The sequence below is a fragment of the Carassius carassius genome, chromosome 23 (genome assembly GCF_963082965.1).
Source record: "Carassius carassius chromosome 23, fCarCar2.1, whole genome shotgun sequence".
NCBI classification, from domain to species: domain Eukaryota; kingdom Metazoa; phylum Chordata; class Actinopteri; order Cypriniformes; family Cyprinidae; genus Carassius; species Carassius carassius.
This window is the reverse complement of record NC_081777.1, coordinates 8,700,652-8,728,127: the sequence shown is the minus strand read 5'-3', so window position 1 is coordinate 8,728,127 and position 27,476 is coordinate 8,700,652. Positions and strand designations below refer to the sequence as shown.

Genomic DNA, 27,476 nt, shown 5'->3' with positions numbered 1-27,476 from the left:
TATTGGGTTTTATTATTGATAAGGAATCTGTAGAGAATAATATCTTAATGTGGCTGCTGCATTATATTTTGTGACCTCACTGTCAAGCAGACAGATGTTTCACAAGTCACTATAGGTTTCATACGTTTAGTTCATCACATCTGAAAGCATTTCAGAGTGTCCTGTCATTTGTTTGGTCACATTAGAGTGCTATATTTCTAATGTCTACGCAAAAGAACGACAGCGATTCTAAGCAAATAACTCACAACATTCTAATCGAAGCAGCTTGAAAACTGACAAAAACTTCATGTGAACGTGTACTCCTGTTTGTTTTGAAGCAGACAGGTCTATTTTGCTTGTGATTTTTACTGTGAAAGTATCCCTATAAAATATATCCCTTTTGCTTTCTTAATAGATGCAAATGTACACTATTTAAAAAAATAAAATAAATAAAAAAATGAAATAAATACATAAGCTGTTATTGCACGTTTGAGAATTTACGTTTCAAGGAACGCGACGCTCGGCTAACGTCGTTGATTGGTCGACTGTCTGGCGACGTCACGTTCCACTGGTAACCTTGCGAGACGCGACGCGCTTAGCTTGCAAACAGATGGGGTCGCGCGCGGCGTAGATCAGGTTTCACTGGACGAACCGCGTCTCTCGCGCCAGGCACACGGTAATGACAATGGCGACTGGAAAAATCACTCACCTTTCCCGTTTCCTGTAAATGTTGCTGCTGACAATGCGCTGCTCGGGTGTGACGCTGGAAACATGCGTATTTATATCCTGTGAATAATATTAGTGTGCTGGTGTAGCGCGCGCGTCACCGCAGCTTTAATAATAAAAGATTGAAGATGGCGGAGTTTTCTCCGGTGCTGCCTCCGCTGCGGGATGATGGAGGAGGAGGCGGACGGTACGGACAGCCGTTGTTCCCCAGATCCCGGTCCGGTTCGGAGTCGGACAGCGAACTGTCGCAGAGTTTGGCCCGCACAAAGACGCGCTCGTACGGCAGCACCGCGAGCGTCACTGCGCCGCTAGGAGAGAGATACATTGAGCACCGGGTAACGGACGGGGACACACTGCAGGGTATAGCGCTCAAATATGGTGTTACGGTAAGACTGCGTGCAACACATCAAAATAATCACACACACAAGAAACCACGGCCTGGTAATTTCCTGAAGTTAACGTTACATGCTTACCGTTGTTGTGCATCCTCTTTTGAGCATCATACGCGCGACATGGACTGTGTCTCAACTAGTGAGCTGCCTGTCTGTCTTAACTGTAAGACCACATTTTTAGAACACTAAAAGCGCCTGCAGCTATTTTTGGGCCCATGTCGTTACATGACATGTTTCAAACCTAGTAAAGTCACTGGTTAGGCAACATTGTTGTGCATTGTAAAGCGTGGGCTCTTTTTTTTGAACATCATAGACATGGGCACCTGCATGTTCGGGGCCGTGCTGTTTCATAGGCAGAGTTTCAAAACGTAGTAAACAACAGTATTGTATGTCAAGGTTATAGGCTGTGCACTGTTTACAGCATTTTAAGGTGCCAGGTGTGGAGTGCAGCTGTTGATTCTGTCCTATTATACTAAAATAAATCGCTTTATATGGGCTGTGTGATCAAAATAATGCACCTGTAATGCCCAGGTTGGGCTTATGATATGACTCTGCAGACATGATATGTAAAGATAACTGTGATGAACTCATCGATCAAAGAACAAAACTTCCAGCCATACTGTGTGTAATGAAAGATTTGGAGATCAAATGGACGTGTAATCTGATTTGTAAACTGAATAGTCTGGAGTCATCTAAAGAAATCACATATTATAACCTGGCTCCTGATTTCTAAACAAATATTTGCTCATATAGTTTGATTAGTTACATTAGACACACACTGGTAATGTAGATCAAGCAAACACTAGATAGATAGGTTTGTGTGTCTTAAAAAAATAAATTGATATTTTCATATGTTCTTATTTTTTTCTTTATGTGCACAGATGGAGCAAATTAAACGAGTAAATAAACTATTCAGCAATGACTGCATATTCCTGCGAAACACTCTAAATATTCCTGTTAAGTCAGAAAAACGCTCCCTCTTTAATGGACTGTCTCTGGAGTCGCCTGACAGCGAGGGGAGCACGCCGCAGGAGTCACTGTGCATGAGTCAGGACGTGGACGCTCCATCACCCCCACCAGAACCAGCCGCCCCGGAGCCCATCGCCCGACCCGTGAAGGCAGAAGAGCTGTCCGCTAAAGACTACTTACACCGGCTGGACCTACAGATCAAACAGTCCAAACAAGCCGCCCGCAAACTGAAAGAGGACAGTGGGAGGTAAATGAACTTTTGACCTGCATGATCATCTCTCTTGTTTTCATAAACCTGCTGACTTCTTTAATGACGATGAATAGAAACTCTGTCCCAAACTCTAGAAAATTGCCGTAATATCTACTTTCTAAGGCAGCATCCCAACAGAAAATGAACACGCTTTATACCATTATGTCCATTAATTTATTTACTTTTTTATTTTACTTGTTGGTCTTTGCAAATAGACAGACATGGGCACATGAGACATGTTCTTCGTGTCAAACAGCTAGAAGGAGGGCTACTGAATGTAACAGTGCCGGGGGTTTTGAGATCACTGTTGTCTACTAAAAAACAAACAAACAAACAAAAACAACTCATGCATCTTCTAATAACTGATGCTGTCATTTAAAACTTTGTGGTCTCTAAGGTACTTTTTCAAATACGTAAATGAATACTTTTATTTTGTAAGGACCCATTCAGTTGAACAAAAGTGTCAGTAAAGACATTCAAGACATTTCATCGTCATTGAATTTTGCAGCACAATATTAAGCAACAAAACTTTTTTTTAACATTCATAGTAAAAGGAAACGTTTCTTGAGGATCAAATTAGCTCATGTGATCTCAGGTCGGGTCATCAGATCATGTGACACTGAACACTGGACATTTCAACATTTGAACACTAATGTACCTTGTGATGTAATGGAAATTTCCCTTCAGAAGATTTTAGTAGTTAGATGTTAACATGTTGCAAAGCTAATGATGTCGTATTCTAATAATCATATGTAATGCAACTTGAAAATATTAAGTAAAATAGTCTGTTTTAATTATGTAATTAAATATTTAAAATCTTAAGTGTTTTTAAAAGAAGCACACATTTTTTAAATGATACAGAACACCATTTTGGTCAGCAGCAAATCTGTGAAAATGCTGTCTGGGCAGAAAGCTCACTGAAGCAGAGATGAGGTTTGCTGAACTGTGGGAGGAAGTCCTTCCATCAATCTGAAATGCTGCAGGGTTTTTTTTTTTTTTTGCTGAATCAGTCACCTAGATTTGTGTATGTTCACATCTATTGGATGAGGCAGCAGAGTTTGGAGAGAAGCCTTGTTGTCCTCCATAGTTATGCGGCAATGAATGTTGTTTGTCATATTCTCAGACAAACATATACTTAACCAGTCAGGTCAGTTCTGTCTCAGTGTTAAAAACCCAGACATTTATTCACATAAAGTGCTGCATTTTGGCACACATCTCCACTGATGGCAGTTAATTGCAGGTTGTAACCTGTTATAGTCTTAAACTCTGTTTTCTGTGTGAAGCTCAAGAAAAGGAAGGGTTAAACTTAAAGGGATAGTTCACCCTAAAACGAATAATAATTGACTTACCCTCAAGGCATCCAAGGTACAAACTTATTTCAAACAAACCCAACTGGAGTTATATTGAAAAAATGTCCTGGCTTTTCCAAGCTTTATAATCACAGTAAATGGGTGTTATTTTTCAGTAGTCCAAAGTAAGTCCAATAAACCGCATCCATCCATAATGAAAAGTGCTTCAAAAGGGCTCTGGGGGTTCTCCTCTAGCGAATTGATGTGTTTTTGTAAGAAAAATATCCATATTTAAAATTTTATAAACCATAATCTCTAGCTTCCGCTGACTGTCATATGTGCGTTTGCAGGATGTGGATGACGTAGGACATTGGCGCGTAAGTTTCATTGAAAAGTGACGAACGAGGAAGCTCAAAGGAGAGAGCAAAACAAAACACTGATCATAAGTAGAAAATGAGGACTTGTAAAGAAAAATGTCAGAGGATTTCGATAAAGGCTTCAGCCAAGAGAAGACTGGTCTTTCTCTGCTCCTTTGAACAAATGTTTTTGTATTTTTTTTTTTTCTCGTGAGACTAGCATATTCTCACCGGAGCCTACGCTATGCTGACGTCCTACATCATCTGCCAGAACAGCTTTCTGATGTGAATGCATGTATGACAGTTAGTGAAAACTAGAGATAACCATTTTTAAAATGTTAAATATGGATATGCTTCTTACAAAAACTTATTGATTCACTGCAGGAGGCCTTAATTCACCCCCGGAGCCATATGAGGCACTTTTTAATTATGAATGTATGTGCTTTATTGGATTTCTTTTGGACTGTTGAAAAATAACACCCATTTACTGCAATTGTAAAGCTTGGGAGAGCCAGAATGTTTATAAATAGAAATGAAAAGAGGGCAGACATATACACCTAGGACGGCTTGAGAGTGAGTAAAATATGGGGTAATTTTCATTTTTGTACACCAGTTGAGCTAGTGTTCAGTGCTTTTTATCCAGAAAGATGCACTGATAACCTTAACAATTTCTTTTAAGATTTAACATTTGTAGATGGTCTGTACCCTGAAAATCTTTTAGAGCTCCTAATTAGTTTAAAAATTCTGACATATTACATATTGATGAATAAATCAGTATATATAAAATAATTTAATTTAAGTGTCATGTTTGTGATTTTTTTCATTTAAGCTATAAGCTTCTGACATTTAAATCAAAACATACTCATGGTTTTATGGCATCAATTACTGCTTAATTTAATCAGAAAGAGTCTAAATATTATTTGTGTATTTACTTTCATTTTATTAGAAGTAGGCCAACAGCGCCCCCTACGGGATTAAAACTTTTTACAAGATCGGCATTAGGACCCAGGGGAGGCTGTCGCGGCTGCCACTGCACATGCTATTATTATATAATCTATCATACACTGAACATCTCATTCTGTATGTGCATGCTCAGTTTAACCCTCTGGGCTTCTTCGTAAATGGGTCACACTTAGCTTCCTCCCGCCCGAAAACGGGCGAAGCCTTAAAATTGTACTTTACTTTTTCCCAGGATAACCAATCAAATATATTTTTGTTCTATAATGTTTTCTGATTATTTTTTAGAATTTTTTATGATACTTTGAATTAATTATATAATTTTTATGAGCTATTTTTTCCATTAGAATTAATATATCATTTTTTATTTTATATTTATTAAAAAAAAAATTTCAATAAATGCAGCATTTCACATCAAAATAGAGTGCCAGCCTAAAAAAAAATGTTCCAGGAGAAGAACTTCATCTAGTTGCTTTAAAAAATAGCCACTTTTGTGTAATGTCCTGTACCAGCCTGTAGGCTGCCTATAGCTTCCTATATATCCTATATAGAAAGGCTTTTTGATTCCTTTTGTTGTTTTAGACATGATTTCTCTATCTTATTCGTTTTTTTTTATTTAGATATACATTTAGATAATCTAAAAGATGATTACTTTATTTTCTTAACAAAAATGTTTAGATAAGTATCAGGTTTTGCATTATGATTACAATCAAACTATAGCATTTGGTTAGAAAGGGAACACAATGTGTGTGTGTGTGTGTGTGTATGTGTGTGTGAGTGTGAGTGTGTGTGTGTGTGTGTGTGTGTGTGTGTGTGTGTGTGTGTGTGTGTGAGTGAATGTGTGTGTGTGTGTGTGTGTGAGTGAATGTGTGTGTGTGTGTGTGTGTTGCATTTGAGCGAGAGTCTCTTTTTGTATTTTTTATTTATTTATTTTTGCATATTCTCAAAATTTGCTGTTGCAGTCTTACCAGTCTCTCTCTTTCTCTCTCTCTATCTCTCTCTCTCTCTGTGTGTGTGTGTGTGTGTGTGTGCATTTGAGCAAGTTTTTTTTTTTCATTTATTGATTTTATGTGGAATAATCTACAAATTTGCTGTTGCAGTCGCCAGTTTATCTGTGTATGTGTGTGTGTGTTTGTGTGCGTGGGTGTGTGTGTGGGGGGGGGGGTCTTATTTGCACTCTTGATGTTCTAGAGTGTCACCCCTTCATTGCTGTACACTTTTTTTCAGCACAGTTGCTGATCTGTAGCTTGTACCACCAAAAGTTTCTCTGAGTTTTCCTATTTTTTCGTATTTCCCATTCATTTCCTATGTCGCCCGTTTTCGGGCGGGAGGAAGCTAAGTGTGACTTTTTTACGACCCTTTAACATATCAGAATCATCTCCTTGATTTTTTTGTGTGTTCATATAGGTAATACAACAAAAGTCACCAAGTTTCATCCCCATCCGATGAAGCAAAAAAATTAAACATTTCAAAACGTTCAAGTTTTCGCCCGTTTTCGGGCGAAGAAGCCCAGAGGGTTAAATGCAGCTGTCCAAAACATTAAATCTAATCACCATTCAGGCAAAACTTTACTTCAATATGAGCCACTATGCTGACTTGATCTAATCACTAGCACACCTTGAGTTAATGTATTCCTCTTATTGGCAAGACATATCCGCATAATTTTTCTCATCAGGCCATGCCGATATTTACATTTAAAGGCATCATCGGCTGATTCCGATATTAGTCCGATAATATTGTGTATCCCTAGTCATGAGAGTAGCAAATCATGACGTGACAAATTTGATAATTGGGTGAACCATTCCTGGAAATCATTTCCTGTAGTATGTTCTCTCATTTGTTTGATAACAGATTTGTAAAAATATAAAATTTAAAAGCGACTGATGGAAATGTTCCCTCAGATGGCGTAAGAGAGAGATTTATGAGCGCAATGGCAGAAATCGACTCCGTTAATCATGAGGCTCTGGAAAGGAAGTAACAAACCCTCAAGTACACATGTGCTAAACCCAGCTTCCCGTACACGCTCACACTGCAATGCCATTGTCCTTTACAAGCACTGTTCAAACAGAAGTGATGTTTATCAGATCAATGCTATGACTGAGTCATGGAAATGATCGATGGCCAGTGCTGATCGTCAGTTGTGTTCTCCATATGCATTCCCAGGTTCTCAATAAGTGCTCCCAAACTTCAACTTAGGGGCACTTATTGACTGGCAAACATGCTGGCTTCAATTTAAACAAATTTCCGGTATTTAAACAGTCTGTTTGGGGAATTACCAGAAGTCAAATGGCTAGATCAGAGCCTGTTGTGTTTGTTTGCGTATCAGTGAACATTTTCCTGTTTGGAGGAGATGATTGACCCTTAAGGGATAGTCTACCCCAAACCTGTATGACAGACTTTCTTTAGTGCAATATAAAAGAAGATATGTTGAATGTTGGTAACAAACAATTTCAGTCCCCTTTCACTTCTATTATATGAGTAAAATTTGATGGAACTCAATGGGAACTAAAACTATTCAGTTTAATGATGAATACAGAATGATTACAGAATTTTCATTTTGGGTGGACAGTCCTTTAACCTACAAATAATGAGTCAAGACAGACATTAAAAGAATTGCAGTCAGTGTTTCTTGAACTTTATTCACAATGTAAATGGAAGTTCAAGTCAATTGCATTGCCTTGTGGCAGGAAGTCTTCCAAGCAGTGTACTTTGCTTAGTAATAAATAATCCAAATATTCCATATATACAAAAACAGAACATACAAAACTTCAGAGCTGCATGATATTATTAAAATAAAATCCACTGAAATGGTACATGAAATCAACTTTATTAAAATCACATTTATTGCAGAAAGAAAAATCTATTTTGTTATAAGATTATGCAACACAAAATATTAAAACACAAATAACTAATAACACTAATAACTAATAGTGTCTTACCATTTCACTCAACTTTTATTAGATTTTAGAAAAAAGAAAAAAGAATGACTAGTTGTTTTTTCAGTTTTATTTTACATTAAAGTTTTGCTTTAGGCATTATATAGTTTATATCTAAAATGATCGACAATGAATTCACATTGAAATTCTCTTTCAGTTCTTTTAAGTTTATATTAAAGTGACACATTTGCTTCATTCAGCTATTTTTTAATGTATTTTTTATTTTATATTGTTTGTGTGTTTAATTTCAGGGAGGAAGATGACCCAGCAAACTCCACATCATCATATCAGGAGATCTGATGGATTCTTCTTCATCTGTTTACCTGCAGCACTGACAATGACCCGTCTTCATCTTTCCGTCCCTGTTTTGCCTGCTCATTTTTTAACTCTACCTTTACCCAAACTGCAGCATCAGACCACACACGCCATACTCTTGTCCTGAAGGTCCATCATTGCCTCTTCAGCAGTATTATAGTGATGTTATTTCTGACTTTTATCATTAATGCTCCATCTCGCACAACAGTAGAGAATCTACAGCCGAGCTTTTCTTTAGGAAGAGCAATAGCCATCCACATGTGATCACAAACTTATGATAACCTCTGCTCATATGAAACACTGTATCTGCAGTCTGTCCAGTAACGTTATCTAGCAGATAAAACCTCCCGGACTCTTTGTGGCTGCCTGCTGATTTTAATTTATCTTTATTTTGTTGTTGTTTTGTTTGCCTATAAAAGCTTTATGTGTGGAGTTGAAAGGGATAAATAACGCTGTTTTGGTGTGAATGTTGTGTTTTTGTGTGTTGGGGTTTAATAAAAAATATTTTACTCGGCTTTTTGATTTGTATTATGCAGAATAAATGCTTCTGTAAATGAAGAGCTTCCTGTTTTGTGGATTATAGATCTTCAAGAAAATGTTGGGTTATTATAGGATGGATCTCACTTTTCAATATTACCACAGAAACGTTAAAGGGATAGCTCACCCGAAAATGCAAATTCTATCATAAATTACTCCCCCTCTTGTCAATCCTTCTTTCATCTTCAGAACACAAATGAAGATATTTCTGATGATATCTGAGAGCTCTCTGACCCTCCATAGACGGCAAGAGGTTGAGTAATTTATGACAGAATTTTCATTTTTGGGTGAACTAGCCCTTTAACAAACACTCCAGGCAGTAGAGATGTGTTAGATAACAGCCCTTTGGGAAATAAACTTTTGGCCAAAAAAAAAAACGTTAGTTGCAACATTTCATTTTGGCTGTATTGTTAAATACGATGACTCAGAATGAAATAGCTTAGGATCAGAATACATTGGCAACATGTAAAACAATGACTTTTATATAAGGAACGCAAAAATAATCTCATGAAACTAAAGTATAAAGTGTAGTCATCAGAAACATCACTGCTCTGAGTAACAACAGTGATATAAGCTATAAAACATGTGACACTTCACATATAAATAACCTACATTTATGAAATATATCCCAAATCACTGTGGTTTTGTTTATTTCACTCGGTTACCCAACACAAGATTGGAATCTGTTTCAGAGTTGAATTGAGTTTGTTTGCTACTCGATGAACTTACAACAATGACACTATCATACAACTTAAACTGAACTAAAGAATAACTGAACTGAGCTCAATAATGAATTTTTTTTTTTTTTTAAAGAATAATTGAAGAATTTAACAATATTAATACTATAATTTTCCTGTTTATTACCATTAAGGTGGTCTTAAATGATCTTGTATAAAGACCCTTATAAAATGTAAATGGCACTTAACCCTAGTGAAAAATAAATATACTAAAATATATCTGAAATACATTTATTTTATGCTAAGTTTACTACAAATACATTTACATATTTTTGCACTTAATAAATTCTACGTTTCTGGTATATTTAAACTAATTTTGTGCTTAATGCACTTTAATTGCTAGGAAGTATAATGCTGAAGTCCAACCAAAGATAAAATGAGTATATTTGATAAAATGGCGTATATACTTAGCATACACTTTAAATATCTTGCATTTAAAGACTGATATTATTCAAAGATCATGCAATCAAATCAATAGTCACAATAAAACATATTTTAGGCTTAATATGAAGAAATGTGCATTGTGCACAAGTAGTACTCCAAATAAAGTTTGATTATAAATTTTGTATCATATGTTAATAGATTTGAATTAAACTTTGTATGAAATATATGTATTTTTAATACATTACTTTTTCACAATACAGATCATTTAAAATCAATGATAAATAAAGCTTAAATGATTTAGAGGATACACTTCACATTATTATTCCCATTATTACACATTATAAACAGAATTCACAGCATATTAAACCCTAATATAATCAATCAATCAATCTTTCTTTCTTTCTTTCTTTCTTTCTTTCTTTCTTTCTTTCTAACATCAAATTGGTTTATAAAAAGATCAAAACCTTAAAAAAATGACAGCCCCAGAAGTTAAGTAATTAAAGAAAGGCAATGTTTAATAGATTTTTGGAAAAAATTCACGATATTTACATTGAAAAATACTTGATTTTTGTGAATCTATAGCATGTGGAATATACAGAGTCAAATAGCGGAGGAAAAAAACAACCAAATTTAAGCTAGATTTGGGAGGTATAAAGATATAAAGACTGCCCCCAACAGACTGAACAGACAAAACAACAACAGAGGAGAAAAGCAATTCACTGATAGTCGAGCAATTTTTTTCTTCTTTTTTTTTTTTTGGTGGAGAAACGATAAAACAGAGTCTTATGCTTCATCAAATAAGAGGATGAAATGCTAAACACCATACATGAATGAATGTTACGTACAGATACAGTATGTGCATATAATGCTGTAAGAGTCTATTGCAAAAGAGGGAGAGGTGCAAACGCTTCTATTTTCACTGATTTGCAAGTCATACCGAAAAATCCACCGAATTTCATTCTTATAGCAGCCAGTGCTGTTATTCTGTCCTAATGCGTAAAAACACTTACAACTCAAAAGTGATTTGTGGCTTATCTAGAACTAGATTGTGTTCTATTGCTGACTGCACTGAGAGGATATTGCCTTCTGAAGGAAATCATTCTGCAGAAATAGTGTCTGAGTTACAGACTAAATCTTGTTTATTAGGAGTTAAAGAATTAGGATCTGTGTTAGTGTGCCTGGTCCAAGTATTTAGTATTTAGATATTCTAACTGTTATACTATTACATGTGACGCTGGACTTGTGGTTCCTACAGGCTTCCGTAGATTCTCTTAATGACATCACCTTCGTCCTTCTCAAGGATGCCTTTGTGGATGTATGCGTCCACCTGCTGGTCCATGAAGTCCCTCAGCTTGGAGAGGTCATAATCTTAAACAGAACACAGGAGCTGATCAGTACAGAAATTTAGCAGTTTCCAAGTGCAAATGTTAATTTTTTTTATAATTTTTTCTCTCCCCGAAGTGTTGTTACAAAGTATTAAAACATTAACATTGATATTAAATAAAAAGTAGTATTTATTATTATGATAATTAAAAAAATAATAATAATATTACATTTTAAATCGTTAATTTAATTTAATAAAATAAAATGATAAATTAAATATTACATTTGTAATTGTATAAAGGGAATTGTAAAAGATTTAGTTAAAGATGTCTAAATGAATGAATGAAAATATATATATATATATTTCCCTGTAAAAAATATATATATATTTGTTAGTTGTCTTAAATTATTAAAAAATATTTTTGTAAATGTATAGACGAAATTATAAACTATGTATTTAAAACTATAATATCATAAAAACATAAATAAATAACCTTTTAAAAATAATTGTATTTAACAAAGAGGAATTATTACAAATATTTTGTTAGTTTTATAAATGTATAAAGGAAACTATAAACGATTTATTTAAAACTACAATATCCATAAGAAAGAAGAAAGTTGTATTTCCCCTTTAAAATATTAATATTTAACCAAGAGAAATTATTGAAAATATTTTAGTTGTATTAAATAACTTAAAATATGAAATACTAATAACGTTTATTTTATAAATGTATAAAGGAAACTATAATCTATTTATTTAAAAAAACAATATCTACTAGAAAGAAATACAAAATTTTTTTTTTACAAAAATTCATTATTTCAAATATTTTTTTGTATTAAATAAAAGTGACAATATATATATATATATAATAAATGTATAAACAAAACTATAAAATATTTGTTTAAAACTTCAATAACAACAAACAAACAAAAATAAACGTGCTATTCCCCTTTAAAAATAAGGGTTTGATTATTCAGTTTTTTATTTTATTTTATTTCTTTAACAGAAACATAATTTTATTATGTTTAAATGTATATTTGCTTTATCACACTCAAAAGTTCAACTTTGCAGGACTTTTGTCTTGGGAAATGTTTATAGAAAAATATAATTCTCTGCTTAAATTGCAAAAATATTAACTGGTTAATGTGGCAAGATGCAGGTTTTTCTTCAGTGCTATTTTTGCACTTGACTTCAGTTTCGTAACGCATTAGATCTAACAACGGTGGCAGTTTCAGATGAGAAATGTTAGGGGTTATATAAATCTGTAAGCTGGTTAAAACATTGGAGTTTTTCATGCTAAATAAAAGGCTGTTACCTAGAGTCATTTAAACAAAAACTTGAAATGTGGGAGGCAAGTCACACAATGGCCTGATTGTATGTTTGCTTTCTAGAAATGATGATGTTATTAACAGTGGATATCAAAGATCATCCATAAATGCCTGTTAGTGTACCAGTGTGAGCCTGCGTGAGAGTGGGTGTGTGTGGGAGAGAGCCGAAAGCCAAAAGACTCACAAAGCAGTAAATATGCATAAATCCAATTCCAAATTCACAAGTTTTGGCAACGCATGTGTGTGTGAAAGTGGTTTTAGTACATTGTGTGGGTTGAAAAAATTGCTGGCTATCAGAAGAGTGTGTGTTGTTGAATGTTTTTGTGTAAGGGCTCTGGCTAAATGTATAGACCAGTGGATTGTTCCTGCACTGACCATTACAATGTCCTCACAGACACCGAACAGAGCTTCCTGACTCAGTGACTCCTACTATGTCTGTATCAGAGGCCGTAATGACTACCACTCATGTTGTATTTAAAACATTCACTCACACGTCTTGATGTGTATAAGCGGAGATTTTAATGTTGCATGAAAATGGATGGGTGATGTTACATTACTGTTCAAACGTTTGGCTTAAAAATATAATATTTTTATTCAGGAATTAAGGCTGCATTAAACTGATAAAAGGTGACAGTAAAAAAATTGTTACATTTTTTTTCTTTTTCTTTTTCTTTTTTTTTAGAGCTAGCTTCCTTTTTGTGCCTTTCTTTATAAAAACTTTAAATGTTGGTGTTCTCCTATTTTTAGGTGTTTCATGAATCACACTTGTTATATAATTTGTGGTATTTAAAGAATTGAGTTCTGAGTTAAAAGTGTAAAAGCATTTCTTTCTTTCTCCATTTTAGGATCATCAGATTAGTTTTTCCCTTATTTATTTATTTATTTATTTGTTTGCATTGAGAAATTAATTTAAACATATTAATTAAACATATTTTCTCTATATACATTTTCATTACCATACTGCAAATATGTCAATTTCCATTGATTTAATGCAAATTAAATTTTTATTTTTATTTTTTTATTTTTATGATTATTATAGCCGGGACATGCTTCACCCGTCTAGACGGTAACAGTCTGCCTCTAATGAATCTGCTTTGAATCTGAACAATAGAGCGAGAGTTCTCATGTCCAAACAATGAGCAGATGATTCCTGAGGAACACAGACAGTGTTTGAGTCTCATGCTGGCAGGTATGAAGAGAGGAACACACTGATCTTTTGTCTAAAACGCAGCAGACTTGCAGTGCTCGAACACAGCCAAGCTCATCAAAGCGATGCATATTCATGAGCGCTTTCATGCACCCACGCGTATTTTAATTGCAAATTAAGAGAAAGGAAAGAGTCTTTAATATGACTGTTCTTCTCCCTGTTTTCACTGAATTGTGTGTAACCCTGGGTTAGGGGTAAACCCTTTAACAGCTCTAAGAGAGCGAGATAAGGCGTTTGCCAGTTGTTTATTAGCAGCAAAGGATGTTTTTTTTGTCTCATTGTCACTTTCCAAATCTAGCAACAGCTTTGTCATGTCATTTTGAGCTAATATTCTGTAAAATTGGTCTTAATTTATTTTGGCAACATTTGAGGATCTACATATAATTTTCCATCTTTGAATTATATTACATTAATGCAACCACTAATTAGCATGTAGAAATTGATCTTGGCCCTAATGGAATTTAATTGATTGATATTACAAACAATACCAAATAAAAAGCCAGAGCACATATCCTTCTAGCTTCAATCATGATTAAATTGAGAAGAGAGAGAGCACATGCTCCATTCCATTCCAGCAGCTGTGAAAGAACACAGTCTGAAAGCAAACGGGTTTGCTGCTTTATGAACATTTACCTTCTTTGTTGCTTTCCTTGTTGTGTTTTTTCAGCCATTCAATGTTCTTCCTGATTGCCTCCAGATAACTCTCAGACTTCCCAGGATGACCTGTCGGACAGAAATCATTCTTATTCTTATTCTTATTCCTGGGATCCAGCATCTCCACGAACCACAATTTGTTTGGGGAATGGACAGAAGGATAATTATACTATATGTTTTGTTTAAACATATTTCTATATATATTTCTTCTTCTTCTTAAATAGGTGGATGGATATATTTAGCATTTCAATTATTTGTTTAAATATATTTTCAGTTTCACATGTCTTATTCTTCTTTTAAACAGACAGATGCATATCTTTATTAAACAGATGAATAGATGGATGGATTATTATTTTATTGTTTGTGGTAAAATGTACATCTTTGTAAATATGTTTTTCTTATTAGCTTCGTTTCAGTATATTATCATGAATGATACTAATAATTATTATATATCCCTCATGTGCAGTGTTCACAATTTTGTTAGAGAACATAGAGTTGAATTATGTACACTGCATTAACAGTTTGGTGTTATGAGTGTTGCTATAGTAACATAACTTCCTCATAATTGTGGCAATTCAAACATGAAAGCAGGATAAATGTATGATGGGTGTGTTCTAAATGCTTCTTGGGTAATAATCGGCTGTGATTATCACAGCTTTTAACAATGATGTTCAGTACTTCACAAAGAATCAATAAACGTCTCTCTGATCAAGACCTCATCATTTTATTTATAAGAGCTGAAGATGTCCTCAATCTGCCGGGCTGCTGCTGCAGAGTCTCTCCCTATGGGACTGAAACTCTCGCTGTGTCTCTAAAACAGACACACACACACACACACACACACACTCTGCAGTCATTTCCAGTTGAACTGCAGGTTAGTGTTGAATTCTGTATTTGATACAGGCTTCTCAGTGTATCTGCCTCAGCTCTACTGCTAGAGCATTCAGTTAAACAGCTCAGTTCCACCAGCAGAAGCTGAGAGGCTTTTAACATCATCCCAAACCAGAAGCATGTGAAGATGATGCATGATCCTTGATTTACTCACTGACTTCAGCAGCAGTCTGGATGTCTTTGGTCGAGTCTTTGAGAGACTCATACTCCTTCTGCATTTTGGCAGCTTCTGTTTTGGTGTTGTCATCATCATCCAATGCTTTTCCTGGAAGGAGGTGCGATGAGGGGAAAAAACAGTATAGTGATGCCAAAGTCTTGCTGAGCAGAATCTGCAGTCAATGACTTGCAGTTTGCAGTGCTCTGATCTGCGGTGGGTCTGATTTACCTGTAGGGGGTGTCATGCTAAGAGGAACCAGAGACTTGCCCAGCTTGTTCTTGGTCTGCAGGGCAATCATTGCATCCAGATTTTCTGTGTGTAAACACAAGATTTAGTAATGTGACAATGTTACACGGATTACAAGCATTTTGAAAAAATATATATATATATATGTTTTTTTTTTGTTTTTTTTTCTGATAACGCTATACACTAAGGTCCCATTAGTTTACATTAACTAACAATGATCAAGATATTTGGGTTACAGTTTATTTTAAGGTGTCCTTGTTATTGTATAATTAAGTATTGAGTAATATTAATTAACTACATGTACTTACTATATGATTAGGGGTTGGCTTAGGGTTACTTACATGTAATTATGGATAATTTATTGTTATTATAATAGTAAGTACATGTAACATGTAACAAGGACACCTTAAAGTGTTACCAAATTTGCTACAGTATTTATTAATCGTTAGTTACAGATACAACCATTCATTGTTAGCTCAGGTCTAATAAATAAAATTAACAGAGACAACTTTTGTTTTTAATAATGTATAAATAAATGCTGAAATTAATATTAAGATTACATTAGATTAAAATACGCAGTATGTCACTGTTAGTTCATATTAACTGATGGTAACAAATGAAACCTTATTGTAAAGTTTTTCCTAGCTTTATAATATTAATTTACAATATTTAAGCTTTTCAAATCAGATGTTGCTGTAATGGACTGATAAAAATGCAGCTTTAGTAAACAGGCAATTATTAATTTAAATGAAATTAAATGACATAAAATGTAACAAACCAAAGTAAATAATTGATTAAGAAAATTATTTTGTGAGTAAAAACTGAAAAAAGAAATAAAGAAAAAAAATCAAAGGGAATTCTAGGAATAAAGATGAATAATAATAAATAAAATCATTATTATTACACATTTTACACGTTTTTTTATAATAAAACCTAATTTTTAACAGTATTTTATTATAATGTATAATTACTTGTTCGTGTCTTAATTTATGTTTTATTAAAAAAACAACTATATTTTATAGTTAAATTACATGTATTGTCTTTTTTAAACAAACTTTATGTATATGTACTGTATATTTATACACAAATGCACATATATATATATATATAGCTTTCATGGTACTTATAGATATCCAATGAATAGGTTTTTACTGTAACTTATTTTTAACCTTTTTTCTATTATAATTTCAACATGATTGCTACAGATGCTACAATTTTAGTAATGTCTATTTCTTTTAATTTTAAGGGTAAAAGAGTCCCATTACAGGTTATTTTTCTATCTTATCATAATTATCTTTGACAACATAGAGCTTTATCCAGCACTCCATATGCAGATATGGATGTACGCTGTTCTCATTATGGTTGTGTACACACTTTTGTGTCTTGGAGCTGTTTGCCAATGACAAACACACACATATTAGGGCAGAATGATAAGAGCCTCGTCTCATGTTTAAACCACAGCAGATCAATAACCAGCTGTATCCTGGCAACACACCCTGCCATTCCATTTGATCTTTACAGCTCTGTCATCATGTGGCACAGGTTGCCAGAGTAACCCGTTATTACGCAACGGAGAATTCCAAATTGTTATCTGTGTTCCATCATAACGACCGTGAGCATCTCATTAGAGAAACAGACAGGATTAATTACACGGAATGAAAGAGAGAGGGAACAAAGGAGAGAACGCTGGATGAATGAAACAGGATGCTGTTTGCTTGAGCATAAGGACCTGAGACCGCTTAAAATACACTGATCAGTTATGATTAGTGGCACAAAGTCAAATTTTGTAATGAAATATAAACAAAAAATGTTGTGAGCAATATGTCTGTGCAAAATCCTATTTATTCACTAAGCATTTTGAAATAATTTTCTTTGATCTCCCATTTACCTTGTTAGAAATATGCTGTTGTTTTCTTTTGGTTCAGTTAGGCTATCCTTACAAAACTGCAGAAAGTAATGTTGAAGATCGCAGTAAAACATTAGTGGGTGTAGAATATGGATTGTAGAGATAGTGGGAATCAGTCCACTGAGAATAGTCCGTGATATTCTGTCTTTAGTCACAGATATATATGTATAAACACAGACCGATGTCGAATTCTTAGCATCAGTGTATGAAATTTGATTCATCTGTTAGTCATTAAAGATATACCTGTCACCTGAGGCAACACAACTGACTCAAACCATCTGTATTGAAAGAACAATACTATTAACACAGATCCTGTGTCAGGAAAAACAAACACGTACTGTATGAGTCAAATTAATGACAGGAAAAGGTTTTCCAAATAAGCAATTATTAAAACTCGGTAACACTTTATTTTGATAGTCCACTTTAGACCTTCAGTAAGTAACTTTGCAAATACATGGCAACTAGAAGTCATTCGAGTATTAGTAGACTGTCTGCTTAATATCTTCTAAAACTTTATTTTGATGGGTCCACAACGTATAACATACTGACTATGACAAACTTTACAAGTATACGTCAACTTATTCTACTAAACCTACAAATCTTAAAAGTAAGTTTACAGAAGAAAAAAAAAAGAGCTTGCATATTTATAAAATGAAATTCCAAGACTGCTTACCATAAAGCATGTCCTTGGAGAAAGTACACTTTCATGACTGTTTTTAAGTACACTTAAAAAAAAAATGAGTCCACTTTTCTACTACTGTTTAATTGAAAATTTTAAATCATTATGTTTTTAATAATCTTTAGCAAACTTGAAATAAGTGTGCTTATTTTGATGTGTTGACTAAAAAAGCTAGAGCTGAAACAACGAATCGATTTAATCGATAAAAATCGATTATTAAAATAGTTGTCAACTAATTTAGTCATCGATTCGTTGCTAAATAACTTTTATTTGCCGTAAGCGGCTCATTTCGTGCATATTTCAAATCTGCGGTGACCAAAGTGTGGCAGTAATGAGCCACCGGAGGTTTTACTCAGCCAGTACAACAGGAGAAGTAGCGAATAGCCAATAGCTGGCCTCGTTTTATGTCACGTGCTTCCCGAACAGCGTCTCTGCAGCATTTAGCGGGATGTGGGAGACTGGGAGTACTTTACTTTGAGCCTTTAAAAAAGAAGAGTAACCTGTAAACTCTGCACTACTGAACTGTTTAAGGGGACGTTCACATATCGCGTCTTTTGCGCGCTCAAGTTCGTTATTTCCAACACCGCACCGCGTCGAGTTAAAAACATCTCAACTTTTCAAAATGCTGCAAGCGCATCGCGGGTCATGTGACAAGAACTAACCAATCAGCTTCATCCTTTCCCGTAACAACGTTAAAAGCTCAGTCAAGATGAAAGGAACAGCTGATCATAGTTGTATATGGATTTCCATTTTGAAATAAATTTAGTAGCAGAGCTACTGCAAGCGATTTTTTGAGCTGCAAATCCATTTATCCTTTGCTGAAATTTCCGCGTCTTCAAGGAGAGAGCACGTCATGGTTGCTTAGCAAAGGCAGACGCCTCAGGGGCGCTTCTGCCCGAGCGCTTTGGAAAGGAGGAGAAAGCGGTGCACCATTTTTAGGCGCGATATGTGAACGGCCCCTAAGACTTTTATTTGTGCAGATTCTCCAGTACAATGTTGTTTGCAAATGTTTAGTTGTAAAAGCTGATAACATTGCTTTTTAACAGTTAACATTTAAAGTTTTACAAACATGTTCTGTGATCAGTTTGTAGTTTACCAGTTCAAAATTCAGTCGTGCAGCCTAATTATGACTGAATGAGAGAGGAAAATGTTTAAAGATATTTGAAATGCACTTTTTTTCTAAGTATTCACTGCTCTTTTTCACACAGCAGGTTTTTTGTGTGTGACTGTCCAATTTTTTTTTTCTGGACAACCTTCTGATGGATTTTACTTTAAATTGTGATTTCCATTCAGGTTTCATGCCATTGGCACTTTATTCGAAGGATTGTTTACAATTTCACAGCAAAAGCTATAAAGCTGTTTCCCAGTAAATAATAAAATACAATGCACTGCAATTTTATTCTGTTTTATCCTTATTCTTCGTGAAAATATGTTCTGAAAGATTCCTTAATAAGCTTCGTTCGGGATGTTAAACTACTTTAGGAGCTCTAAGGACTGCCATGGTGAAAACATTATTTTAAATCTCCTTGTGAAATTTGCTGGAGTATGGGTCAGTGTTCTGATTGCAGAAGAGTTCGACAAAGGATTACTAACACAATAAAACAACTCCAGGTATATTTTTGATTAGGATATGACAATGCAAAATGGTTAAAATCTCTTAAAAATCTATGCTGAAGGATAAAGACCATTTATTAATAATTTACTTGGGGGAAAAAATGGAAAAAACTAAAATATAAGTACATAAACCGATTAATCGATTAATCGTAAAAATAATCGACAGATTAATCGATTATCAAAATAATCGTTAGTTGCAGCCCTAAAAAAAGCACACATTAAGTACTTGCTTATAATTTTAACTGTAGTGTTATTCAGTTTTACAGTTTATATTAATATATTTTAAATACTATTTTGAAATTCTTACAAACATGCAATTACAAATATTCATTGAACTGACGTTAAAATATATTTTAGTTTACAATAAATTATTGTCAGTTCATTTGACAGTAATTATATTTCATAGACAGATGAAGAAATTAAGTACATAAGATAAAAGATCAATCAATCAATCAAATCAATCAATTATCTGCAGAAATCTGCTTAAAGTATTCATATAAGGCGTACAGACAACTTTGGTCTTACCCAGATAAGAAACTCCTTCTTCAGGTGTGATGGTTCCATATTTGACCATCATCTTCACAAAGTCGATCAAGGTCTTCATGATGGTGATCAGTGTTTCTCTCTCCTCTTTATCTTGCTCTGTAAAGTGAGAGAAGAAGGATGTGACAGATTAAGCAATGAGAGCAAATTTTAATCTGGATTAATGTGGTGTTTGATGAAGAAGAGGGCAGTTGAAACCACAGGATATGTGTTTAACCAGATGGGGTTGTTTCTAAAGACCTTATGGCTGCTGATTTACTGAATGAGCTGTGTTGTGTTATGTTACATTACTGTTTGTGTGGCTTTTGAGTGTGCTATGTTGTGCTATACTCACGCATGTGCATTTTTTGTACTTTTTTGATTTGCTCAAGTCGTAATTATTTATATTTCCTTTGAAATTTGGTTAAATTGTACTGCCAACAAGCATTTGAGAACAATTAAAATATTCTTGAATACCATTTCTGTTGAAACTCGTAAAGTTTGTCATGTGTTTAAATATATTTGTTATTATACATTTGTAAAGATGAAGTCTTACTAATGTAATATCAAATAACACAGTACAGTTAAAATTATAATCAAACATTAAGTAATTTATATCCACTATATTGTATGTTAATCAACACATCAAAATAAGCACAACAAAATATTAAATCCTGATGATTTAACACTTTTAATTTGACATCACAAAGTGCACCTTTTAAAAATGTACTTAAGTGTGTTAAAACACAGTTATTAAATTGTATTCCCTTTAAGTACACTTAAATAGCCTTTTATTTTATTAACATTTGATTATGCAAGTAGATTTATTTAAAAGAAACACACACACACACACACACACACACACACACACTTTTAAGACACTACAAGCGCACTGAACATTTTTAAGTGCACTTCTTTTTTTGTGTGTGTTTTACAGTATTCAGTGTGTGTTGTAACATGTTGTATGTTTTGTGTTGTACTGTATTGTGTCATATGTTGTGTTGTTTGTTGTTTTGGCTACCTGAGTCGAGGCTCTTGAGGAGTCTGTAGAAGTTGGGGAAGAACTGAAGGTCCTGCAGTCCATCTTCAGGGTTCAGTTCGTTTCTGTCGTTCCCATCGCTCGCAGCGTCCCATGACTCTTCGGCCCTCACTGTGTCATCTCTAATCTCCTCCTCCTGTTCTTCTTCACCATTAGCATCAACACCCCCATTAGCATCCTCTTCATCATATCGTCGACTGGGCCTGTCTTCCTCATCCTGAAGAATCCAAGCAAATAGAGAGGTTTTTTTCCTTTGTGGATAAATATGCAGTTGGTAGAAAAACTACAGACACACAGTCACACACTCGTACCATGACACACAGTCACACACTCGTACCATATTGTTTTCTGTGTCTTTCACAGCATTAACAGGGTAGTCCATACTGAGGTCTGCAATCATATTATCTTTGGCATTTTTGGTAATCAGATCCTGCAGGGCTTCAGCAACTTCATACTCCAGTGTCTCTGCCTGACTGTCTGTGATCTGAAGGTCAAACAAAAGAACACAACACCTGCTAAAACGATCAATTCACAAAGGTATTATTACATGACATCTATTTTCCATGCTATTTAGGCTGGTTAAACTGGAATATGTTTCCCTAGAGGAATTAATACATTATGTATGATGTTTATTGCATGGCTCATCAATATGGCAGCTATCACAATCACTGCGCATGCCACAATTTGAATCTCTTACTAGACCCAGCTTGAGCAGTTTAGACACAATTCTGTCAAATACTCCTCGGTCATCCTCTTCGTAGATTTTGTTGGCGATTTTCTGGACGATGTCATGAGCTGTTAGCGGGGTCCCGTCCAGCTGCCGGAAACTTTCAGGATCATCTGAAAAGGAACACATTAAAATACTTCACATCCCTCCAAGGAGGATAACTTTAAATATAGAGTTTCAATAATTGTTCTAATTCTATGAGAATAGGGACGTCCAAACCACAACTTACTTATTTCGAATAATAACCCGGAGCATTTCTAGCCTTTCATCTGTATTGGAGAATGGATATAACTTGATTATAAATTAACTGCTGATGGACTGTAGGTAGCTTGCATATCCACCTTATCCAGCATTTTTGGGATGTCTTTTTTTGTGCCATAGGTTTAGTTTCTATAGTGTACTGCATTTGATATTGTTTTATCAGAAGCCCACAAGCTCAAAGCTCTTAAAAAGTGAAACTAAGTAGGAGGAGAATGTGTGAAACAGAGATCTGAATGTTGGAGCTGAGATCTGCCAGCAATTCTTGTCTGTCTGTTGTAATTCCTGTAACCCAGTGAAATCACACAAAAACACCCCCCACTCTGTTATCTGCCATTATCTACCACAGAGATCGACTTACACTGCCTTAATCGCTTCCAGTAAACTCACCATCTGCCTGAAACGTGACACTGATCAAACGTCTGACGCTCATTCTGAGTCAGAGGTCTTAGGTGGTCTGAGTGCCTTTATGACATGACAGTGTCATAAAAACAAAACGTAGAGCGGTCATATTATAAGTTAATTGAGCTGCACAAACTGCTTTTCCTTGGATAGCTGACATCAGGCAGATGAATAAATGAACACTTGACTGCTCACATGTCAACAACATCTATTCTGTGTCCAGAAACATGGTCCACCCAGTCTTGATGAGGTAAAAAGAAGGACATGGAACAGATATTTCTATTCCTAAACACCATAGGAGCTAACAATTAAAATGTGTTGAAGTCTGATAAATCCTCTGCTGTGTGTACACCTACAGCTCTGCAGAGCCTTTGTGATTTTGTGATTTTTTATGAATCATAAATCACAGTACATCACAATGTAACTGTGGCTACGCAAAGAGGTTGTTTTTGAAGGAAGACAAAATAGTTTTACAAAACTACTGTATATTTGACATACTTTAGCAGCAAACAGGGAAATCATTTCACATGTTGATTAGCCAATCATAACACAGGACATACTTAAAATGCACAAAGACTGCATATTTAATTGCAAGAGTCATAAAGTAGAAAATGGACATGGAAAAAAAATCATCCAAGAAACATCAGAAGGTCGGGGAAAATGGTAAGAGGAATAATGACATGACCTCTTTGAGCTATTGTGCTATTATTATGTTAGAAGGGTTTTTAATGTGGGTGTATGTTTAGTTTGACTATCCTGTTGTAGGGGAATGTGGGGTTTAATGCTACAGTATAAAACATCCAGTACAGCAGCCTGTGGAGGGATAATCCTCAGATTCTCTCTCTCCTTCTCTCTATCACTCTGTCTCTTTATCTCAACAAAATTCCTCCTGATTGATCTATGGTGTCTGCCACCTGTTCCTGTATTTAAGATCTCATACAGTCACAGGAATGGATTAGCACTTTCAAAGTGGGAGATAATTTGGCTTTTCACAGGTCACAGTTAAAAGAAAAATGTTCATTGATATTTTACGGTTTGCTGACTATTTTACCATTTAGAATCCACAATGTCCTGACTCGTAAAATAGTTAAAGGGGTCATATGATGCGATTTCAATTTTTTCTTTTCTCTTGTGAGTGTTACAAGCTCTTGGTGAATGAAGAAGATCTGTAAAGGTGCAAAGACTAAAGTCTCAAATCCAAAGAGATATTCTTTATCAAAGTTAAGACTCTGCCACGCCCACCTGAAATGGCTCGTTCTAACACGCCCCCACATGTCTATGTCACTATGTGGAAATATTTGCGAAATGCCGCCCAAATGTTCATGCAAAGAAAGAAGGCTTGGTTTTAGTAACCACAGTTAGTGTTGAAGCAGCCATGTCAGGGAGATTCTGTGTGTATCTAGGCGAAAGCAAAAGAACTTTATTTGACCTTTCGAAAGTAGATGCATTTAGAGAGAGAGAGAGAGAGAGAGAGAGAGAGAGAGAGAGAGAGAGAGAGAGAGAGAGATGGTCAAACAGTGGAGTCAGCTGTATTAACCGTCCGTGGCTTGTGTACTGCAAACACATACCATCTTCATCACTGTGTCTGTCACACAACTCCGTTCCCCTTTCAGGCTTGAACTGACGGTAAAACTAAATACTGTACATTATTAACTGTCTTTACATTTATTTTGAAAGATTCCAAAGCTCACGGTTATGGAAAGGGGCGTTTCATTTTCGACGAGTGCTTGCGGTGTTCAGCCAATCACAATGCACTTGGCCAGTTGGCCAATCAGAGCAGACTGCGCTTGTCGGAAGGAGGGACTTTATAGAAAACGACACGTATGAGAGAGGCGGGGCATAGAGGACCTACAATAATGTACAGTATTTGAAAAATAATGTGTTTTTTTTTAACATTAAAGCATGTCAGAATGGTATTCCATTCCATCAAATACACAAAATAATGATCTTTAAAAAAGCATCGTATGACCCCTTTAAGACCAGGAGACCAAAGCTATGCTCAAAATGGAATAATAACACAGTAAACACTACATACTAAATGATAAGTGAAAAATAAATTGACATAAATATTGTTACATTTTTATTTGACTTAATATTTAAATGTCTTGTGTTTTTTTTATTACTATTATTATTATTGTTATTTATTTATTTTTGTCAATTCAAAATGTGCAAAATAAAATACCAATCAAAAAAATGACATCTGGTTCATTCATTAGACTGGAAACAGCAAACACATTGCATTGTTTACAGTGTATGTGAAAAACAACATACTTTGCAAAGTACACATACTACATGGTATGCTCTTCAGAATAAGGCTTGGCCAGCAAGGTAGTTGTAGTTCTTACCTTGGTATTTGTAGTCCATTCCATTCTTAGTAGAGTCATAATCATCGGCCAGTCTTCTGTTTTTGGTAGTGTCGGCCTCATCAGTACCGTATCGTTCTTTCACAGAATCTGAGATGGGAGTCTCGTTGTTTGACTCTTTGGACTTCTCAGCCAGAGACTTAAGGAAAGTGATGTCATCGTCCTCAGAGTTTGACTCTGCCTCAGCTGGTGGCGTTGGCTTGGGTTCTGCATGGATGAACAGCAAACACTTGTGAGCTATTGATCACTGTGAAGCGCTATGTCTGCATAAGATTATTCCTCACCTGTCTTCCTGATGCTGTCAGCTTCTGCAATCTATTGGGGAAAAATAAATAAAACAGAACACAGTCTTGACTTTTACATAAATGTTTATTTAAATATATTTGAAATTAATGCAGAAAACATCCATACTCAGAATCAAGGGCACAAAAGTAGTACAACAGTAGTTGTGTCTGATGCAAATGTACAAAGTATATTTGTGTCTTTTACATAACATAGAAATTAACAATAAGTTCATATTTCTGAAATCACACCTGCTGTTCTAATGGCTTCTCCTCAGTCAGCTCTCGGTTATACATGCTCTTATCTGGAACCGGAAAGAAATGCACAAACACATTTAATATAGGCAAAGATTACTGATGGTAAAGTAGGTCAGTCATAGCTGACCTTAAAAGGACACAAAAAAGCTGAATTTATTTTTGTGTTCCACAGAAGAAAGAAAGTCATTTCATTTCGAACAATGCAAGGGGGGGGGGGGGGGGGGATAAACGATTACAGAATTGTCATTTTTGGATGAACTATGCCTTTAATACAGTTACACCGGATAACAAAAATAATATGACCAGAAATAAATCAGCAGTATCACAACAGTATCTAGCTCAAATTACTATTGATTGGTTATTACATTGTAATTATAATGTAAAGACTTGTAACAACATAAATGAGATTCTAAAAAACATCTGTGCATCTATGTTGTATGAATCGACTATAATTTTGAAGGAATCAAGACACTCTACTTTATACAAGACTATTTTTACCCTAAAGAAATAGTTATTAATATGCATTTCTTCAGTCTGTCTATGGCTGTTGGGATCTTTGATGCATTCAGTTGCGGTCCAAACTACTAAGAGAAGTTGCCATGGAATAATCGGATTACAGAACAAAAGACTAAAGGCTTCTGAAAACTGAGGCTAGAGCTTCCTATACAATAAAGGATGAAAACAACAACAAACTAAATAAACCATCCAATTCATTCACCTTCTTCCCATATTTATATCAGCCAATATGGGTTTTTCAATGTTTAATATACTGATGGCCAACATAATCACATTATATAGTCTATTTATAATGCAACTTAATGTGTAATTGTTGAAATTAAACATAGATCCATCCTAACATTCTGCCTACTTCCATTTGAAAACAAAGCATGTGCACGCTGAAGTCCAGACATGTGTTAATGAGTCAGTTGGACGCTGTCCTAAATATCATAATAGCAAAATATCGTCTGATTAATTTAAAGTGGCCTATATATTAATGAAGCAATTTCTAGTTTTATTACACGTCGTGCATGTTTTGTGTGTTCCACTCAATCGGATGAATCTTCTAAATCAAATATTCCATATCTTCTAATATTTTGGACCGATGTGTTGGACTGGCTTGTCGGTTATTCAGTAACTCACCGTCGGGTCCGGCAGGTGTGGGAAACGCGCAGATCTGCGATATTACAGCAAGGACAACCACAATCCCTACGCGTTTTGACGCCATGCTTCAGCTGGAGTTCAGACGTTTTCTCTCTTGCTCTCTCTGTTGTCTTCTGTGGAGATAAACGCGCCGTCGGATCGGTTTTGTGGAGCGCGCTGGGGTTGGCGGGCTGCCGCGCGCTCTCAGCGCCTCTCCTCTGTAAGCGCAAAGGCTTTAGTTCCTCGGGAGCTGTTGAGTCCCTGCAGTGCTGAAACCAGGTCGCTGGCTATAATTAACAGCGGATAAGCTGATGGGAGCTCCTCGTGTGTAGCGGGCCTTGACTCCAGCAGCTCATGGATGGATGGAGGGAGGAGGACGGCACGGTTACATCCGCCCATGTGCGTCAGTATGGAGCACCTGCGTCACACGCGCATCTCGCATTCATTCATCCTGCCGGGCAGCAAACGACCAATGAGCGCAAAAAAAGAGCAGATAAGAGAGAGGCAAGACGGGACTCTGAAAATAACCAGTTTATGACGATGCAGATTAAAATGCAAATCAAGATTTGACCAGTTTTGGTAATGCCTATTATGCTTTGAGGTAGGCTACACATGCGTTGGCTGGGATAGATACAGTAGATAGATTTGTTATA

At 35.3% G+C, this 27,476-nt stretch overlaps 2 protein-coding genes across 2 annotated transcripts; one reads left to right on the top strand and one right to left on the bottom strand.

The window, feature by feature from the left end:
• Positions 1-540: 540 nt before the first annotated feature.
• On the top strand, positions 541-8,727 carry LOC132101317 (lysM and putative peptidoglycan-binding domain-containing protein 2). Its single transcript, XM_059506184.1, has 3 exons — positions 541-1,091; positions 1,979-2,313; positions 8,106-8,727. The coding sequence occupies exons 1-3, from the start codon at positions 834-836 to the stop codon at positions 8,152-8,154; spliced, it is 642 nt and encodes a 213-aa protein (XP_059362167.1). The 5' UTR covers positions 541-833; the 3' UTR covers positions 8,155-8,727.
• A 1,589-nt stretch (positions 8,728-10,316) lies between these two features.
• scg3 (secretogranin III) lies at positions 10,317-27,202 on the bottom strand. The gene is made up of 12 exons (XM_059506168.1): positions 26,824-27,202; positions 25,678-25,730; positions 25,429-25,459; positions 25,127-25,351; positions 22,092-22,234; positions 21,732-21,878; positions 21,377-21,611; positions 20,359-20,475; positions 15,617-15,700; positions 15,386-15,496; positions 14,320-14,409; positions 10,317-11,195 (listed from the first exon to the last, which is right to left on the bottom strand). Exons 1-12 carry the CDS (start codon positions 26,906-26,908, stop codon positions 11,077-11,079), a joined length of 1,440 nt encoding a protein of 479 aa, XP_059362151.1. The 5' UTR covers positions 26,909-27,202; the 3' UTR covers positions 10,317-11,076.
• Positions 27,203-27,476: the final 274 nt, after the last annotated feature.

Bases quoted from the DNA above. Each gene is read 5' to 3' on its own strand.
- scg3 (XM_059506168.1), bottom strand. From the start codon at position 26,908: ATGGCGTCAAAACGCGTAGGGATTGTGGTTGTCCTTGCTGTAATATCG. The intron at 25,460-25,677 runs GTGTGATTTCAG...TTTCCCCAATAG, and splicing joins AGAAGCCATTAGAACAGCAG to ATTGCAGAAGCTGACAGCAT. The intron at 25,352-25,428 runs GTGAGGAATAAT...TCATCCATGCAG, and splicing joins TGACAGCATCAGGAAGACAG to AACCCAAGCCAACGCCACCA.
- LOC132101317 (XM_059506184.1), top strand. From the start codon at position 834: ATGGCGGAGTTTTCTCCGGTGCTGCCTCCGCTGCGGGATGATGGAGGA. The intron at 1,092-1,978 runs GTAAGACTGCGT...TTATGTGCACAG, and splicing joins CGCTCAAATATGGTGTTACG to ATGGAGCAAATTAAACGAGT. The intron at 2,314-8,105 runs GTAAATGAACTT...GTTTAATTTCAG, and splicing joins CTGAAAGAGGACAGTGGGAG to GGAGGAAGATGACCCAGCAA.